This window comes from Pleurodeles waltl, chromosome 11, assembly GCF_031143425.1.
Source record: "Pleurodeles waltl isolate 20211129_DDA chromosome 11, aPleWal1.hap1.20221129, whole genome shotgun sequence".
Taxonomy (NCBI): domain Eukaryota; kingdom Metazoa; phylum Chordata; class Amphibia; order Caudata; family Salamandridae; genus Pleurodeles; species Pleurodeles waltl.
In genome coordinates this window covers 945,895,307-945,914,138 of record NC_090450.1, presented here as the reverse complement: position 1 = coordinate 945,914,138, position 18,832 = coordinate 945,895,307, and the positions used below count along the sequence as shown (strand labels likewise).

The window sequence follows — 18,832 nt, the reverse complement described above, 5'->3', positions numbered from 1 at the left end:
AAAGATGCGACCTCAGGGTCGCCCGCGGCCCTGAAGGGGGGAGCTGCAATGACAGTCTGACAATCCCATCCAATAAATGAAGATTACATCAAATGAGTGCCCTGACAGCTCCCTCTGTATCCACAGGGGAGCAGAGAAGTGTATGAGCCCCCACTAAAAGCAGAAAGCCCCCTCCAGGGGGCCCATCAGAGGAGCGCTCCCGTGCGAGGGATATATATGCTAATGAGACAGCAATAACCCGCACGCGGCGCTGCCAGGGGATTGGCAGGTAATCCGTCTATTTATTGTGGTGATGAGCATGCAGAGGGGGCACATTAGGGGGCGGCATTGAAATTCCACCGGACGCGCCCGGTACTCCCAGAGCAATCTCGCTCGATCCCTCGGACTTAGTTGTAAATGGTACCGCGAGCAGGCATTTCCCAAGCTGGCTCAGTGCGCACACAAGGCGCCGAGAGCGCCCGTGCAGCAAACAGGGCTTACATTTTACTGACAGCTCACTGCCTGTCCACACCTGGCACGCCGCGTGCTCCATCGTGAGGTGGAAAGAACTGACCAATCAAAAGTGGCCTTTCAGACAGCATCTCAAAGACTTCAGTACAGGCACAACTGGAGGCCGTCACTGGATGCCACAGCTCAAAGCCCTCCCTACAAGCACAACTGGAGGCCGTCACTGGGTGCCACAGCTCAAAGCCCTCAGTACAGACACAACTGGAGGCCGTCACTGGATGCCACAGCTCAAAGCGCTCCCTACAAGCACAACTGGAGGCCGTCACTGGATGCCACATCTCAAAGCCTTCAGTACAGACACAACTGGAGGCCGTCACTGGATGCCACAGCTCAAAGCCCTCAGTACAGCCACAACTGGAGGCCGTCACTGGGTGCCACAGCTCAAAGCCCTCAGTACAGCCACAACTGGAGACCGTCGCTGGATGCCACATCTCAAAGCCTTCAGTACAGACACAACTGGAGGCCGTCACTGGATGCCACAGCTCAAAGCCCTCCCTACAAGCACAACTGGAGGCCGTCACTGGGTGCCACAGCTCAAAGCCCTCAGTACAGACACAACTGGAGGCCGTCACTGGATGCCACAGCTCAAAGCCCTCAGTACAGCCACAACTGGAGGCCGTCACTGGGTGCCAAAGCTCAAAGCCCTCAGTACAGCCACAACTGGAGACCGTCACTGGATGACGCAGCTCAGTACAGACACAACTGGAGGCCGTCACTGGATGCCACAGCTCAAAGCCCTCAGTACAGCCACAACTGGAGGCCGTCACTGGGTGCCACAGCTCAAAGCCCTCAGTACAGCCACAACTGGAGACCGTCACTGGATGACGCAGCTCAGTACAGACACAACTGGATGCCGTCACTGGATGCCACAGCTCAAAGCCCTCAGTACAGCCACAACTGGAGGCCGTCACTGGGTGCCACAGCTCAAAGCCCCCAGTACAGCCACAACTGGAGACCGTCGCTGGATGCCACATCTCAGTACAGGCACAACTGGAGGCCGTCACTGGATGCCACAGCTCAAAGCCCTCAGTACAGCCACAACTGGAGGCCGTCACTGGATGCCACATCTCAAAGCCTTCAGTACAGACACAACTGGAGGCCGTCACTGGATGCCACAGCTCAAAGCCCTCAGTACAGCCACAATTGGAGGCCGTCACTGGGTGCCACAGCTCAAAGCCCTCAGCACAGCCACAACTGGAGGCCGTCACTGGATGACGCAGCTCAGTACAGACACAACTGGAGGCCGTCACTGGATGCCACAGCTCAAAGCCCTCAGTACAGCCACAACTGGAGGCCGTCACTGGGTGCCACAGCTCAAAGCCCTCAGTACAGCCACAACTGGAGACCGTCGCTGGATGCCACATCTCAGTACAGGCACAACTGGAGGCCGTCGCTGGATGCCACAGCTCAAAGCCCTCAGTACAGCCACAACTGGAGGCCGTCACTGGATGCCACATCTCAAAGCCTTCAGTACAGACACAACTGGAGGCCGTCACTGGATGCCACAGCTCAAAGCCCTCAGTACAGCCACAACTGGAGACCGTCGCTGGATGCCACATCTCAGTACAGGCACAACTGGCAAATGTTACTGGGTGCCACAACTCAAAGCCCATCGTACACGAACAACTGGAGGCTGTCACTGGATGCCACATCTCAAAGCCTTCAGTACAGCCACAACTGGAGGCAGTCATTGGATGTCACAGCTCAAAACCTTTCGTACACACACAACTGGAGGCTGTCACTGGATGCCACATCTCAAAGCCTTCAGTACAGGCACAACTAACTGCTGTCACTGGATGCCACGTCTCAAAGCCCTCAATACAAGCACAACTGGAGGTCGTCATTGGATGCCACAGCTCAAAGCCCTCAGTACAGCCACAACTAGAGACCGTCGCTGGATGCCACAGCTCAAAGCCCTCAGTACAGGCACAACTGAAGGCTGTTGCTGGATGCTACAATTGAAAGCCCGCCATACAAGTACAACTATAGGCCGTCACTGGATGCCACAACTCCAAGCCCTCAATACAGGCACAGCTAGCAGCCGTCACTGGAAGCCGCATCTCAGTACAGGCACAATCGGCAGCCGTCACTGGATACCACATCTGAAAGCCCTCAGTACAGGAACAACTGGAGGCTATCATTGGATGCCACGTCTCAGAACAGGCACAACTGGAGGCTGTCACTGGATGCCACAACTCAAAGCCCTCCGTACAGGCACAACTGGAGGCCGTCACTGGATGACATAACGCAAAGACCTCTGTACGGGAGCAACTGGAGGCCGTCACATCTCAAACCTCTCCTTTACAGGCACAGCTGCTAAGTGGAACTGGACACCACATCTTAAAACCCTCTGTACATGCACAACTGGCAACTGCCACAACTCAAAGCCCTCCACAGAGGCACACCTGGAGGCTGTCACTGGATATCACAACTCAAAGCCCTCCACACCTGGAGGCTGTCACTGGATGTCACAACTCAAAGCCTTCCATACAAGCATCCTGGAGGCTGTCACTGGATGTCACAACTCAAAGCCCTTTCTGTAGGCACAAATGGAGGTTGCAAATGGACGTCACAACTCAAAGCCCTCTGTACAGACACAACTGGTGGGTGTAATTGGACACCGCATCTCAAAGACCACCATACAGGTACAACTGGTGGATGTAACTGGATACCACATCTTAAAGTCCCCTGCACAGACACAACTGGCATCTGTCACTGGATGGCACAATCGAAAGACCTCTGTACAGGCACAATGGAGGCTGTCGCTGGATGGCAAATTACACGGCCCTTTGTACGGGCACAATTGGTGGGTATAACTGGACATCACGTCTCAAAACCCTATGTACAGGCACAACTGGTGGCTGTCGTGAGATGCAACATCCCAAAGACAAGGCACAATTTGTGACTGTTACTTGATACAACATCTGCATAGGAACAAATCGTGCATGTCCACTAGTCGAAACCCTCCGTACAAGCACAACTTGCACATGTCACTAAGTGCTACATTCTCAAAGACCTCTGTACCTTCAAGGCTCTCAACTATCAAGGCCTCTCAAAAATCTTTCCTTAAGCTAGATTGTCGACCAATTTTAAACCCGCGATATGAGGACAATATGGATAACCACATGTCAAAGAAATAAAGCACACATCGAACTGGACAAACATACTTGCAAAAGAACCAAATGCAAAATGTGTAGGCCCAGAGATCCTCACTATATGACAAATCGTACACTAGGAGTCTGAAATGACAGACCAGGTGAGAGTCCTATGCAATTTTTCTGTGACTTCAAAGGCCTACAAACACCTCTGATGTTGTCTTGAGATTAATCTATCTATCAAAGAGCCAGTTCTGGAAAAGTATAGTCTCTAGATTCGTGCTGCACTAAGGTAAGAAGGAAACTCTTGCCAGGAAATGTACATGCTCTTAAAAGGTTCTTGACAGAGTTAGGTTGTTCATATAGATTAAGAACGACCAGGTGTCGGCCCCAAAACGTCCTTGCATCCCCAGCAGATGAGGAATCAACAACATGATTCTCACTTTGGATTCGTCAAGGGTAACTGCAGGCAGGTAAAGAGAGGTGAATGCTTCTACGTTTCAAGGGAAAAACTACGAAATTAGTAAAATCACAATAAAAAGGTATAAGCAAAACTTCTACACATGGTGCACTTATCCGACATTGAACTGAAGGCTGTACACAGCCCAGTGATATAATGAAAGTCAATGCTGCAAAAAGGAAGTAAAATTCCCAACACAAATGGGGCAAACCCCAAAAAGGATTGGAAAGCGAGCCAAACAGTGGTCAAGAGGTCCTCCCTGGACTCATCTTTGACCCTGAACTGTCACTGATACTAAATAAGCTGCAGGCTTCAAAGATCCTTGTGGTTGTCCTGTCTGGCACATATACTGAAAGGGGTCGTCGGGTTCTCTTGGAAAAATGATAGGCAAAAACAGAGACTCACCTTAGCCTGACAAGGAACCAATCATTACACATGCACTAAGAACACCCCAATGACTGCCAGCTGGCAAAGTCTCTCCTTCAAAGATTGCTATCTTGTACACAGAGCACTATGTGGCCAAGAAACTTCTACCTTGCGAAAACTATTTAGAAACGTTGCCTTGGCGTCTTTGTGAACAGCCATACTGAGATGAGTACTTGGGTGTCTATGAAACTAACTTCACATGTTGATTTCTGTACAGTCTGGCCTTTCATGCTGCCAAGTGCTGGTGCTCTAGCAGACAACCCTTGTACATAGCCAGGATCTGGAGTCCCTACAGATAGCTTATTTAGAGAGCCTCATAAGCTGGCATGACTTCTTGTTTATATGGGAGGTTATGATCAAATGCCAGCAATGTGCAAAGCAGAACATACTTGTAACCAAGACGTAGACACAGGGTCGATCTGGAAACCCAGGAATAAGGGTTTCTCCGTCTGCATACCAGGGGACTGGAACAATATTCAGATATCCATTAGGGCCGCCCAAACCCTCCTCACATTCAGGAAGGAGATGAAAACACATCTTAATTCATAGAACACATCTCAATGCTGTAGAAAGTCCCTTTCCTCTCTCAGAACTCCACACACTCCTCTCCCATGCAAATGCTCTGATTTAATGCCTATTTGCTTTGGATCATGAACAGCACTCTATTGCCTCCATTTAGGTTTCCACTATATAATTATCACATAAATGCATATCTACAAACTTGCAGAGCGAGTGGTAGAGTACATCTACAACATAATCTCTGCAGCTGGAGCAAACATGTGTGCACTCCGTTGGCAAAGGAGAAAACATTTGCAATAAATACACAGTGGTCTACACTCGGACGGGGTTTACATACTTGCGTGATTTGGTTTCGTCCAGTTCCTTGGTCAGTCTCTCATTCTTTTCGATAGCTTCATGCAACCTGCGCTTTAGGTCGCCAATCTCCTCCTGGGCTTCAGATTTGATGTCATTTGCAATTACAACAGCAGTCTGTAGGTCTGCCTGGAACTGTCGCCACTCAGCGGACTCCTCCTGCACCACCAGAGAGAAACAAGCCAGGTAATGTGAAGAAACTCAACAACACAGACTCCAACCCAGTGCAATCCTATTGAAATCAGCTGTTGATGGGAACCACTCTTAGAAAGACCACTTCCAGGTAGGAGCCATAAGGGATAATTTGGATAAGCGCTTGGGGAGCTGAACTAGCAGCAGCCGGCTGCAGAAGTGGGAACAGCATGTCTCAAACACCTAGATGACCCACCAGTCTGAAGAAGTCCCTGGGCTCAGTGAGTGTGGAATACGCTCAGCCTGGACACTGCAGAGTGAACTGCTTCTAGGTGTTCCGATCAAATACAAAAAGACAAGTGGCCTATGAACAGTGCGGCTAACACTTATAAACTGCTATAAATAGCCCACTTAATTGACACTCTCACTATAGACACCACTCACATGAAATCACACAAATAAGCCGCCTACAAAGTATGAAGTATTTCAGAGCTGAGTGGTGGTGCTAAAGAGGTATAGTGAGAGGCCCTGAGGGTTAGGCCGTCTGAGCGGACACTGCAAAGGGTGTGTGGTAAAACAGTGTGGGTAAGGGGCAGGAACTGTGTATCTGAGAGCACCGAGGCCCTTTGGGTTGAGGATAAGGATTCTGATCTTTATATAGAAATGCACAGCAAAGCACAGTGGCTCCAATTCACTTTCTTTTTAATAGAGACTGTGCAGTGCTCCAGACAGAAAGGAAGGTGAGGAAAGCCAGAAGGAGGTGGGAAAAGGTGAGAGGATACCAGGTTTATTGGGCATTTCTGACTGGAAAGGAGGAAGATAGAAGAGCTGGGTTCGGGGGGAGGCTGGGGGTATGCAGCTGATATGCCACTTGTATTTATTTGTTTCACGCAATGCTCCTCTCTCCCTCAACAACTGGTTGCTGGGATGAGTTGGTAGTGAGGTCAGCGCCATAGACAATATAACATTTAAAATGTGTCTGCATCAACAAAGAGGTGTGTTCAGAAAGAAGACTTTTTGTCACCTCCTCCTACACGCCCCAGACGAAAACCCCACAAAGTCCTTCAGGCACAGCCGTGCTCAGAATGTGACATCTAAAATGCGGAAGGTAAAGAAAAATAGACGCTTAATCTACAAAAAAAGCCTTCAAACTTAAAAGGATATCAAAGCGTCCTGAGTGAAGCTAAAACTGCTTCTGACAAAATGTTTTTGGAGTAGAAACCATGAAATGTCATAGATTCAGTGTTCAGGAATTTGTGCTCAACAGAGAAGAAAAATCAACTGGTGGCCAATAGTTACAGCAGGACATTACAGGCTCTGGAGCAGCCAGCGTGGTCAAGGAGGTCTATTCCACTACTGGTGCCTTCAAGCTTTTTTTCCCAATTATCTTTTTTCGTTTTTTAAGATAAGAATAAAACAATGTGTCTTTGCTGTTTTTAAGAAAGCTTTAACTATCAGATGTCAAGTACGCATAAAATAGTTTAAAGAAAAAAGTGTTCTCATAAAAAAAGAGCTCTGAGATCCCGCACATATATGAAGATACAGCTTTTCAGGAATAGCCTAATTTTACAGTGTATAATTCAGTATTCAGAAGCAGACACAAGGCGACATGTTTGGAGATATGCAAAACAAAACTCCTGAAAGAAATAACAATCTAGCTGAAGATATTCTTTGATAACCTCACGGCCAAGACCATAAACTGCTACTATGTGGTCCTCAAGGGCTTCCCACTTTGACCTTAAAACGGTAAAGACATCCAGCCAATCAGGGTATGATGTTTTCTTTCGGTTACAGGTAAGAGCACTGACAGGGACACTGCCTGACACTGTTGCCAGAAGAAAATGCCCCCCTGCTATAGACCGAGTAAGTCTTTCGGATCTCTGTGTGCTAAAGTGAACCAGTGTATGTGTGCTGAATCTCGCTCTCTCTCCAAGATCTAAACAACAACTTTGTGTGGCGCAGAGGTGCAAGCCCTGGAAGGCACCTCCACTGAGCACGGTGCCTTGCCCTTTGGTGGCCACCAGGTTATGACCAAGCGGGAGACAGGCAAGTACCAGAAGAGCGGGCATTTGTGCAGGTGTGGGAGTTGTTAAACACCCTTTAGGAGTATGTGTGGTACAGTTTAAAGGTTTGCCTGTGTCACACAACAAACATCTGAATCACAGCGCGCTCTGTGGAAGGTCATAAGGCACACTACCATTGCTTATGGGGAATAAGGGATCCATTCTAATGCAGTCTCTCTCTAGGGTGGCATTCATCCAGGGGGTGGTGGTGCAGGTCTAAGTCCCATGTTTTAAGCGGCTGTAATGCCAAACACAACAATACCCCAAAAGGGTGGGATACTCATCCGAGTTTCTATGGTTATTTTGAACTGAGGGTGGCAGACAGCTGAGCAACGGGACATGTAGAGCTATGATCGCCTCTATAGTGGATGGTGGAAATGGCTGGGAACGACGCTGGTACTTTCCTCTCCTGTCTGGGGCTGGCTAACAGTAACTCTTGGTTTCCTGGTCCCGAAGGTCAGACCTACCCGCAGCTTCCGGTTCAGTGTTTTGATGTCCCGTTCCATGTCATGCTTTTGGTCTTGCAGTTTTTTAACCGTATCTGGAAAACAATAAACATAAAAATTAGTTTTTACTTGGTTTGTTTGCCGCTATTCAACAGCACGAGTTAGGGCCCCAAAGACAGCTCTATAGTTTGTATTTCCCACCAGGAACAAGCGGGGACACGTTGTATTAATATTAGCTGAACAATATCCCCAATGTGCACCCGTTATTGTACAGTGCAGCTATGCTGGACCAGCAACGCGAGAGAAGCGACACCAGACTGAAGTAGATGTTTAGATCTAGAAAATAACAAATTAAAGAGTTGTGCGTTGCTCTTATCTCATCTTGAACTCTCGCCTCATATCTAAATGAAAAACAAACTCACAAAACACCCTTAAGACGAGCACCACTAAGCCAATATAAAATGCTGCTTGGGGGGAGCCCTGCACTCACTTTCTCTGCACGCCCTGCCCTCCGGCAAGAAGGGAATCAGAGGAGTCCATGTCACCTAAGATACAGAGTGTTGCAGCTGTCTTTGAAAGGCCAGTCCTGAATCCTTGGGTACATGGGAGAGCAACAGACACATTTGGAGACTTCGCCCATTATCCTTAACTGAACAGAGAAGACAACCTCCACTCTGGAGCATGGCCGAATCGCCGTCGTGGCTCTCACTACATTTGGGGTACTATCTCTCAGACCTCTCCTCCCCCACCTTGCCCAAGAGCATTTCCCTGGTCATTCACGAAAACAAAGTTCTGCCCAATCCTCACCCCATGCTGTATGTAGCGTGCTATTCATTCTCCGCCCACAATGGTATGAAGCGCTATACAGTGTTTTAAATGGAAATACAGAAGCGCGGGTAGGTACTCGCTCTTTATAGAGCCCGCTTGCTCCTGAGAAGTGGCGGCACCCAATAAAAGTATTGCAGCAGTGCTGAGATGTGCAGGCGCTCTCCCTTTTAAATTAAAGAAGTGCAGGTACTCAGTACGGACACTACCTGTCCATTTTAAACGATATAACTGCACCAATAGAGTACCGCACCATACCATACAATACCAGTACTCAACCGCGCAACTGGAAGCTCAGCTGCTGTAACTTGACGGCAATAAGCGTTGATCCCTTGTAAATGAGTAAGATTCCTCCAAACAAACAAACAAACAAAAAAAAACTAAATATAGCCTGAATCCGAAACTATATCCGATAAATCACAAATTCTGTAATAAGAAGGACTCAGAAACAGAGGCTGTGTCCCCTACATGGTGGACCGTGGGCGCCCTCCAATGGCCAGGAAGAGCTGTTGCTGTCCCGAGAGAACGTCCACGCAGTGTCAGGGGTGCACGCACCCCTTGGCTTCGCCTGAGACCATGAATGAGCTGGGCGGGTGGGGGTGCCAAGTAGGGCTTGTGAGAGGAGGGGGCGCAGGGCTTGTGAGAGGAGGGGGCGCAGGGCTTGTGAGAGGAGGGGGCGCAGGGCTTAGGGCTTGTGAGAGGAGGGGGCGCAGGGCTTAGGGCTTGTGAGAGGAGGGGGCGCAGGGCTTGTGAGAGGAGGGGGCGCAGGGCCTAGGGCTTGTAAGAGGAGGGGGCGCAGGGCTTGTGAGAGGAGGGGGCGCAGGGCTTAGGGCTTGTAAGAGGAGGGGGCGCAGGGCTTGTGAGAGGAGGGGGCGCAGGGCTTGTGAGAGGAGGGGGCGCAGGGCTTGTGAGAGGAGGGGGCGCAGGGCTTGTGAGAGGAGGGGGCGCAGGGCTTGTGAGAGGAGGGGGCGCAGGGCTTGTGAGAGGAGGGGGCGCAGGGCTTGTGAGAGGAGGGGGCGCAGGGCTTGTGAGAGGAGGAGGCGCAGGGCTTGTAAGAGGAGGAGGCGCAGGGCTTGTGAGAGGAGGAGGCGCAGGGCTTGTGAGAGGAGGGGGCGCAGGGCCTAGGGCTTGTAAGAGGAGGGGGCGCAGGGCTTGTGAGAGGAGGAGGCGCAGGGCTTGTGAGAGGAGGGGGCGCAGGGCTTAGGGCTTGTGAGAGGAGGGGGCGCAGGGCTTGTGAGAGGAGGGGGCGCAGGGCTTGTGAGAGGAGGGGGCGCAGGGCTTGTGAGAGGAGGGGGCGCAGGGCTTGTGAGAGGAGGGGGCGCAGGGCTTGTGAGAGGAGGGGGCGCAGGGCTTGTGAGAGGAGGGGGCGCAGGGCTTGTGAGAGGAGGGGGCGCAGGGCTTGTAAGAGGAGGAGGCGCAGGGCTTGTTGAGGAGGCGCAGGGCTTGTAAGAGGAGGCGGCGCAGGGCTTGTGAGAGGAGGGGGCGCAGGGCTTAGGGCTTGTAAGAGGAGGGGGCGCAGGGCTTGTGAGAGGAGGGGGCGCAGGGCTTAGGGCTTGTAAGAGGAGGGGGCGCAGGGCTTGTGAGAGGAGGGGGCGCAGGGCTTAGGGCTTGTAAGAGGAGGGGGCGCAGGGCTTGTGAGAGGAGGGGGCTTAGGGCTTGTAAGAGGAGGGGGCGCAGGGCTTGTGAGAGGAGGGGGCGCAGGGCTTGTGAGAGGAGGGGGCGCAGGGCTTAGGGCTTGTAAGAGGAGGGGGCGCAGGGCTTGTGAGAGGAGGGGGCGCAGGGCTTGTGAGAGGAGGGGGCGCAGGGCTTGTGAGAGGAGGGGGCGCAGGGCTTGTGAGAGGAGGGGGCGCAGGGCTTAGGGCTTGTGAGAGGAGGGGGCGCAGGGCTTGTGAGAGGAGGGGGCGCAGGGCTTGTAAGAGGAGGGGGCGCAGGGCTTGTAAGAGGAGGGGGCGCATGGCTTGTAAGAGGAGGAGGCGCAGGGCTTGTGAGAGGAGGGGGCGCAGGGCTTAGGGCTTGTAAGAGGAGGGGGCGCAGGGCTTGTGAGAGGAGGGGGCGCAGGGCTTAGGGCTTGTGAGAGGAGGGGGCGCAGGGCTTGTGAGAGGAGGGGGCGCAGGGCTTAGGGCTTGTGAGAGGAGGGGGTGCAGGGCTTGTAAGAGGAGGGGGCGCAGGGCTTGTGAGAGGAGGGGGCACGGGGCTTGTGAGAGGAGGGGGCGCGGGGCTTGTGAGAGGAGGGGGCGCAGGGCTTGTGAGAGGAGGGGGCGCAGGGCTTAGGGCTTGTGAGAGGAGGGGGCGCAGGGCTTGTGAGAGGAGGGGGCGCGGGGCTTGTGAGAGGAGGGGGCGCGGGGCTTGTGAGAGGAGGGGGCGCGGGGCTTGTGAGAGGAGGGGGCGCAGGGCTTGTGAGAGGAGGGGGCGCAGGGCTTGTGAGAGGAGGGGGCGCAGGGCTTGTGAGAGGAGGGGGCGCAGGGCTTAGGGCTTGTGAGAGGAGGGGGCGCAGGGCTTGTGAGAGGAGGGGGCGCAGGGCTTGTAAGAGGAGGGGGCGCAGGGCTTGTGAGAGGAGGGGGCGCAGGGCTTGTGAGAGGAGGGGGCGCAGGGCTTGTGAGAGGAGGGGGCGCAGGGCTTAGGGCTTGTAAGAGGAGGGGGCGCAGGGCTTGTAAGAGGAGGGGGCGCAGGGCTTGTAAGAGGAGGGGGCGCAGGGCTTGTGAGAGGAGGGGGCGCAGGGCTTGTGAGAGGAGGGGCCGCGGGGCTTAGGGCTTGTGAGAGGAGGGGCCGCGGGGCTTAGGGCTTGTGAGAGGAGGGGGCTCAGGGCTTGTGAGAGGAGGGGGCGCAGGGCTTAGGGCTTGTGAGAGGAGGGGGCGCAGGGCTTGTGAGAGGAGGGGGCGCAGGGCTTGTCAGAGGAGGGGGCGCAGGGCTTGTCAGAGGAGGGGGCGCAGGGCTTGTGAGAGGAGGGGGCGCAGGGCTTGTGAAAGGAGGGGGCGCAGGGCTTAGGGCTTGTAAGAGGAGGGGGCGCAGGGCTTAGGGCTTGTAAGAGGAGGGGGCGCGGGGCTTGTGAGAGGAGGGGGCGCAGGGCTTGTGAGAGGAGGGGGCGCAGGGCTTGTGAGAGGAGGGGGCGCAGGGCTTGTGAGAGGAGGGGGCGCAGGGCTTGTGAGAGGAGGGGGCGCAGGGCTTAGGGCTTGTAAGAGGAGGGGGCGCGGGGCTTGTGAGAGGAGGGGGCGCAGGGCTCTCAGGAGCAGCCGTGCCCGCAGGTTCGAGGGGTGCCACGGTCACCACGGCAGGCTAGAGAACGCAACGTGAATGACCTCACAAAGACGTGACGCCAGGACGACCCGTGACGTGTGGCTGAGACGTCAGATCGCGTGCTCACAATATAAATCCCAGGAGGGGCGGCCTCCCCAGGCTCGAGCGCAGCATCTCCCAGATCAGTGCAAGCATGCCCTCCCTCCACCCTTCCTTCCTAATCTCACTCTACTGCAGTGTGGAGAGCGCTGCGGCCTCGGGCTTGCGTCTGCTCGCCCCTCTGCAAGCCGTGTGTTCTCTTAAGTGTGGGTGGATTCAATGCTTTAAATGGAGTTATACAAGTGCAGGTACTCACTCTTTAGAGTACCTGTTTGCTCCTGAGAAGTGCTGGTACTCTCATTAAATATACTACAGCAGTGCTTAGAAGTGCAGGTACTCTCCCTTTCAAAATAAAGAACTGGAAACCGTACCCGACAGTACCTGTTCAATTAAACAACTGGGTCAAGTGCTGTATCCTGTAACCCCAAACTTCCTTGTGGTGGGGCAGGACGAAGGTGCGGCCTGCACGGTCTCTCTGTGCAATGGAGTGCTGCAGTGTCAGTGGTACCTGTTCTTTGAAGATGGTGGGGGTGTACCATGGCGCAAGAATGGCACAGGGTGCGCACGAGTGTCTCAAGGGTGACACCTTTGATAGTGATTTTACACCACCCAAACCTAAATGTCTACACTCTATGCTCAATATGGCCAAACCAGAGTTGGTGCTCATGCTGTGCTTCACGCTCGAGAGACAGACAAGGAGAAGGCAGTATGAGAGGAACCTCAATGATTTCTTTTCCTGCGCCACGTCACTGGGGTTTCACAAACTGCAACCTCTCATTCCAAGGCCATGTGACGAAAAATTCCAGACACTAACCAAGCCTTTTGAAACTTAAACGTCTCCTACACCCAATAATTTGCGCTCTACTGTCCAGGCCCTTGTATCCCACAGCAACTGCCACATCTTGCTCACCAGCCAAAGAGACACTGCAATGAATTTGTTTAGAGGTGCCGGCCTTATCACCAACCACAGGAAATTCAGTTAGGTCCACGTGTCTAACTCAGTCTTCACTGCGTGGTTGACAAAGCCTTCAACACATAAAAAAAGAACCTTAAAAAGCCTGTGCAAAAACAAAACATTTCCCTCACATGGCGCAAGATGCTAGGGACACAAAATGGATCAGAAAGTTAACAAGGGTCTACACCATGAGACTATGCAACAAGCTCCCTCAACAACTCATACTTTCCCTCTGCAGCAACATTTCAGTAAATAACTAACCTGGTAAATGACTACCAGTGCTCACCAATCAACCTCCTCCTGCACGTATCTACTATCAGTGCAACCTGTGCTCTCCAGGAACACGTTGACTTACGCAAATGTGATTCCAAGATTTATAAGTGCCCCTGCACTCACTCTGAAACTAGCAAACCTGGGATGCACCTACCATTCAAGATGTAGAGTACTTCTCTGCTCTCCTGGGCCAGATCTTAAGTACACCCCAAAAATTACTAGAAAAAAATGGCAGGTCTTTAGATGCTTCCAAAAAGAAAACTGGACTTTGATTATACATTGAAGGGGTGGAAGTATCAGACAAACATTTGTGAGAGTTAGGGCTATTGGAGTTTTGAATGACAATGTCTTTTACCTATGTGTTTTGGTTTGGAGTGTAGTGGACGTATGCCGGGTGCCACAGCAACCCTCTTTGGCCTGTCGCTGCAGGAGAGAGGACACAACAAGGCCGCCAGCTTGGGAGTGTTTTTGCCTCACTCCTACAGACTGGCTGTGATACCCTAGAGATGCAACCATTTCTAGTATGTTTACCTAAACTTTTAAAGCACCAAACAGGCCACAAAGAGGCATTTTTGTGGCATTTAACCCAGAGAATGGGGGAGGGTCAAAAGAGAAGCAAAGAATAGGGGGCAGACATATATTTCCGTGTTAAACATTTAAAGGAATTATTCCACGACATTGGCAATACCAGCCTAACTTTTAAAAACATTGACGGTATACAACGAGAATAATAGAACAGGCAGCTTAAATGTGTGCAGATTGGTAAAACAGAGCTTCAGTGGTAGATGGGCCGATAGGATAGGTTCCATTTAAAGCACTTCCTTGGGTTAGTAGTCCAGCTCTCGGCTCAGGACTGGACTCTGTAGAACAGATATGTGTACTTCAATCTCCTGAGCCTTGATGGTGCCTTTTCGGTGCATGCATTTGTGCACTTGCTGATGGTTTTGAAGTGAGAATTCTCTCTATTGGGGTGGGTACTCAAAAGTTGAAGTCTTGGCCTTGCCATCTGGACTACTCAGAGTATATAGCAGGTAGCCTGGGTCTCGACAATAAAGTTTTTTTTTTTCGCCTAGTCCAGTGGTGCCCAGTAAGGCTACTACAGGACTGGTTCAAAGGCATTTTTTTCAGGCTATGAAAAGGATTCAAATGTATGTTTTTCTTGGGAATCCAAGGTAGGTCCACAAGCACGTCAAACTTTCTTGATACCCACATAAGATAAATGAGGTAAAAATAATTTATATGGACCTCAAATTTTAAATATTTGTAATATGAACAAAATGTGTGATGCAATTATGGAGGAAAAAAAAAAACACTTGATGTATACTATTTCAATTGCCTAGGGTCTTTCCACCGTGGCCCTGTGGGCGAGCCATGTTATAATAACCTATCAATGTTGTGCCAGCGACAAGTCTGGACTTGCCATAGCACCTATTTGTAGTCTTTCTTTGTTGTCTTACACAAAAAGAAGACTTCAGGCACAACAACACATTTGGGTTACATAAGTACAAGCAGAGGCTAGTCCTGATGGCCACAGTTTGTTAAACAACAGTTCTCCTGTTTAAAGAGTCTTTATTGTTACTGTCCAGTATTGACTTTGAGATGTAGTCCTTGGAGTGTATACACATATAAACAAACAAGTATATTCCTAGACACAGAGAGGCGTGGTGAAGGACTGAAAGGAACACCAGTAGAAGCAGGAATGAGAAAAGGGCCACTTGATAGGGTCAGAAAGATATTTTCTTGACATTGATTTTCCATGTACTTGGTAACCATCGTAATCAGAAATAATGCATAGAGTTTACATCAAATGATGCATGGGAACTTAGTAGAGCGGTGACACGAAGCCTGGGATTTGAAAAGAGGACAGCAGGTTAAACATTACTGGACTGTGACAGACAACACGTGGATCATTATTCACAGGAATCCAGAGGGTGATGGGGAAGCCCAACTGTTTTTTTTGTTTTTTTAGGTGGGGCCTCTCCAAACAGGGAGCAGTGCTATTCGAGTGCTATTTTAGACAGCGCTTCAAAAGTGGCATCTGCAAGGTCGCATTTGCTGTGAGGGGGCTGTCAAAGCCATAACACCAGTGAATCCCGAGAGGAGGAAGTGATGGAGTTTGCTACACTTTTGTGCCCTATGATACATTGTTCCTCTCACTGTGGTACCCTTGTGTTAGCTTCTTTGTGCTACAGGGTTAGGAAAATGGCTGACTCTAACTGAACTCTATTTGATGAGGCCCAATTTACATCCAAAGGCTAGATGTTTTTTTGCTATCAAGCTTGAGGCCGTGAAGTGCTTTGGTCTGGAGTCAACTCCTTTTCCACCATTTTGGAGACAACACTTTTCACCATCTTCTTGCCTAGAACTACCCTATGTGCTAGGTTGGTGATCCTCCGGAGGTTATCAAGAGCACGTGCTATCGTCTAGTGTTAAGCTCTAATCAAGTCAGTTGGTTAATGCACCCTCAGCAGAGGTCTTGACAGAATCAGAATGTCACAGATTACAATCCTGACATAGGTTTTTCACCTCTTCATCTCTGCAAATGAATTATAGCGATTTTGTTAAGAATGGCACCTGCTTTGCAGTGCTAGGAAATGGCAGAACCTGTATTACCAAGCACTATATAAAACAAAAATAAGTTATTGCCAGACTGCCCCAACACGCACAAAACAAAGAACCCTAGGGGAGAGGATGTGGGGTAAGGGCCAGAGCAGCCAACTTTGGAGCTGGGGAACGGTTTGAGTCTCAGTGCTGGCTCAACTTCTTGTAATTCTGGGCAAATCACTTAATCTCCCCTTGCTACCAAAAATGAATGTGTTCTTGTGTAATGTAACCGGTGCTCATGTAAAGCGCTGCAATACCTTTGTATCATGTTTGCACTATATAAAACTGCAAAAAAATATAAAGCGCTCCAATACCTTCGTGTCGAGTTAGCGCTACATAAAACTGCAAAAAATAAATAAATAAAAAATGCCCCACAGACATCACAAAGAAACAAGGAAGAGGCCGAAACAAGGAAGAAACAACATACGGACATGCAGCGCGAAGCGGTGAGGCAAAAGAGAAAAATAGTGTGCCACAGTAAGGTACATGGTTGCTCATGCAATAATCCATGTAACAGTCTCTAAGGCAGTAACAAACCAGCCTCAAGGTGGGACAAAAGTAAAACATTTACCAACGACATCCAGAGATTTTTTAAAGGCAGGCCCAGGAATCAATGAAAGTGATGGGCATGGGATGGGCGTGGTTAAAGCCCACAGAATAGATTACAACATGTCGAGAAGAGCAGCACATGTGCGCTGCTATGCTCGACCTAAAAAAGGACACCAAGATCCGGAAAGTACTGGCATCCGAACGTGCCTTTCAGAACCTGGGCAGTCAATGCTTTTAGTGATCCTTCAGGGAAAAGTACCTCGGTGAGGCACTGCAGGCTTCAGCTTTCAAACATCCAGAGGGTGACACTTACTACGAAACCAAAAGACTGCAGAGATCCAAACTCTGGGTTTACATCACCCCTATGTTTCAGATAAAGAAGCAGCCACATGAATTCTCCAAGTGCTGTAGATGAGAAGGGATACAGACAAGACTCAAATACATCCCTTTGGCACAGATGAGGCTGGAAGGCACTAGTGCCATTGCTGCTAAGGCACTCGGAGGGTAAGTGAGTGAAGAAATATTTGTCTGAGCACCATTACCTGGGATGAGAGTACCTGCACTGTGGGGACTGCTGTGTTATCATACCGTTGTCCTGACAGCTCCTATGTATTTTCCGAATGGATTCACCACCTTTGTGCTCTCTGGATATACTCTGTGACTTTGTTGCTCTGCTGCACATTGTGTACACCCAAAGTGTATCCCTTCACAAAGAGGAGGGGGCTACAATCTCCTCACCAACATGTTGGGTGGCCAAGATTTAGCGACAAATTTTTCTAAGATACTGGAACAGGTCTTTTGAAGTATGGCCTTGGGAGAGGATTATTCTTACTCCCTGCATGTAAAATCCATAGACCCCCTCCTCCCCCTTCTCCCCACATGTGCTTGTGGTAACCTGTGTGATTTGTGGCTGTAGCTACAGGTTACACATCTGGAGGTCCATGTGGTGTGCGGATAGTGCCCTCTGCGACGACAGAAGCTTTGCAGGTCATGATAGAGGTTCCTTTCTTTGTGGATGTGACACCCTTCATGTAATTCTCTTAGCAGAGCCCAGTAGCTCGCTTGAGAAGATCTGTGGGACTCCTTGTTTTCATCCTGCCAGGTCTGGATATGTTGGAGAACAAAGAACTGGCTAGAACTGCTTGGTTGACTCAGACTGTAGAGCCACAAGTTACCCTGCTTAATATCTGCACTGTATCTCACCCAGTGGACATGTGTGAATCCCTGTCCGACCCTGCCTTCCCCCCCCAGTTTGTCTTGTGGGAAAGAATATCTTGAAATAGGAGAGACCCCAGTTCTAGAAAGTGTCACACATCTTGTGTTAGACTTGTGTTTGACTCAACGCCCTGTTGAAGAAACCCAAGGCGGACCCAGATGACCCCAAGAACTACCGGCCTCTCCCTCCTCCCCTCCCCAGCAAAGGTCATCAAGAAAATCGTGAACGGCTAATTATCTCGCTTCCTGGAAGACAGCAAGGAGCTCAACGCCTCCCAATCCGGATTCCGCAAGAACCACAGCACTGAGACTGCGCTCATCGCTGCTACAGATGACATTAGGACCATGCTCGACGAGGGCGAAACCGCAGCACTCATCCTCCTGGACCTCTCCACAGCCTTCAACACCGTTTGTCACCATACCCTTCGCACACGCCTCCACAACGCCAGGATCTGCGGCAAGGCTCTCGACTAGATCTCTTCATTCCTCTCCGGCAGAACCCAGAGAGTCCACCTTCCGCCGTTTCTGTCCAAAGCCTCCAAGACCATCTGTGGCATCCCCCAAGGATCCTCCCTCAGCCCAACACTCTTCAACGTCTATATGGCCCCACTCGCCAACATCGCACGAACCCACCACATCAACATAGTATCCTACGCAGACGACACCCAGCTGATCCTCTCCCTCACGAAAGACCCTGCAACCGCAAAAAACAACTTCCACAACAGACTTCACACCATCGCCAACTGGATGGAATCAAGCCGCCTCAAATTAAACACTGACAAAACAGAGATCCTCATCTTCGGCACCGACCTTTCAGCTTTGAAAGACTCCTGGTGGCCTACCTCCCTATGAACCGCACCCACACCCACTACCCAAGCACACAACCTAGGATTCATCCTGGACTAAGCACGACTCAGCAGGTCAATGAAATCTCCTCTCCCTGCTACAACACCCTCCGCATGCTCCACAAGATCTTCAAATGGATTCCTGTCGAAACCAGGAAAACAGTCTCCCACGCTCTTATCAGCAGCCGATTAGACTACGGAAATGCCCTCTACGCAGGAACCACGGCCAAA

General features: G+C 50.7%; 1 protein-coding gene across 2 annotated transcripts in view; it reads right to left on the bottom strand.

Annotated features, from left to right (window-relative positions):
- SPECC1L (sperm antigen with calponin homology and coiled-coil domains 1 like) overlaps window positions 1-18,832 on the bottom strand; it is a 474,653-nt gene that overhangs the window by 286,347 nt on the left and 169,474 nt on the right. For both annotated transcript variants that reach the window (XM_069215113.1, XM_069215114.1), the window contains 2 exons: window positions 8,024-8,097; window positions 5,345-5,520 (listed from right to left, as the gene is read on the bottom strand). In XM_069215113.1, the coding sequence (XP_069071214.1) occupies window positions 5,345-5,520; window positions 8,024-8,097 (250 nt within the window). The remainder of the gene's footprint in view (window positions 1-5,344; window positions 5,521-8,023; window positions 8,098-18,832) is intronic.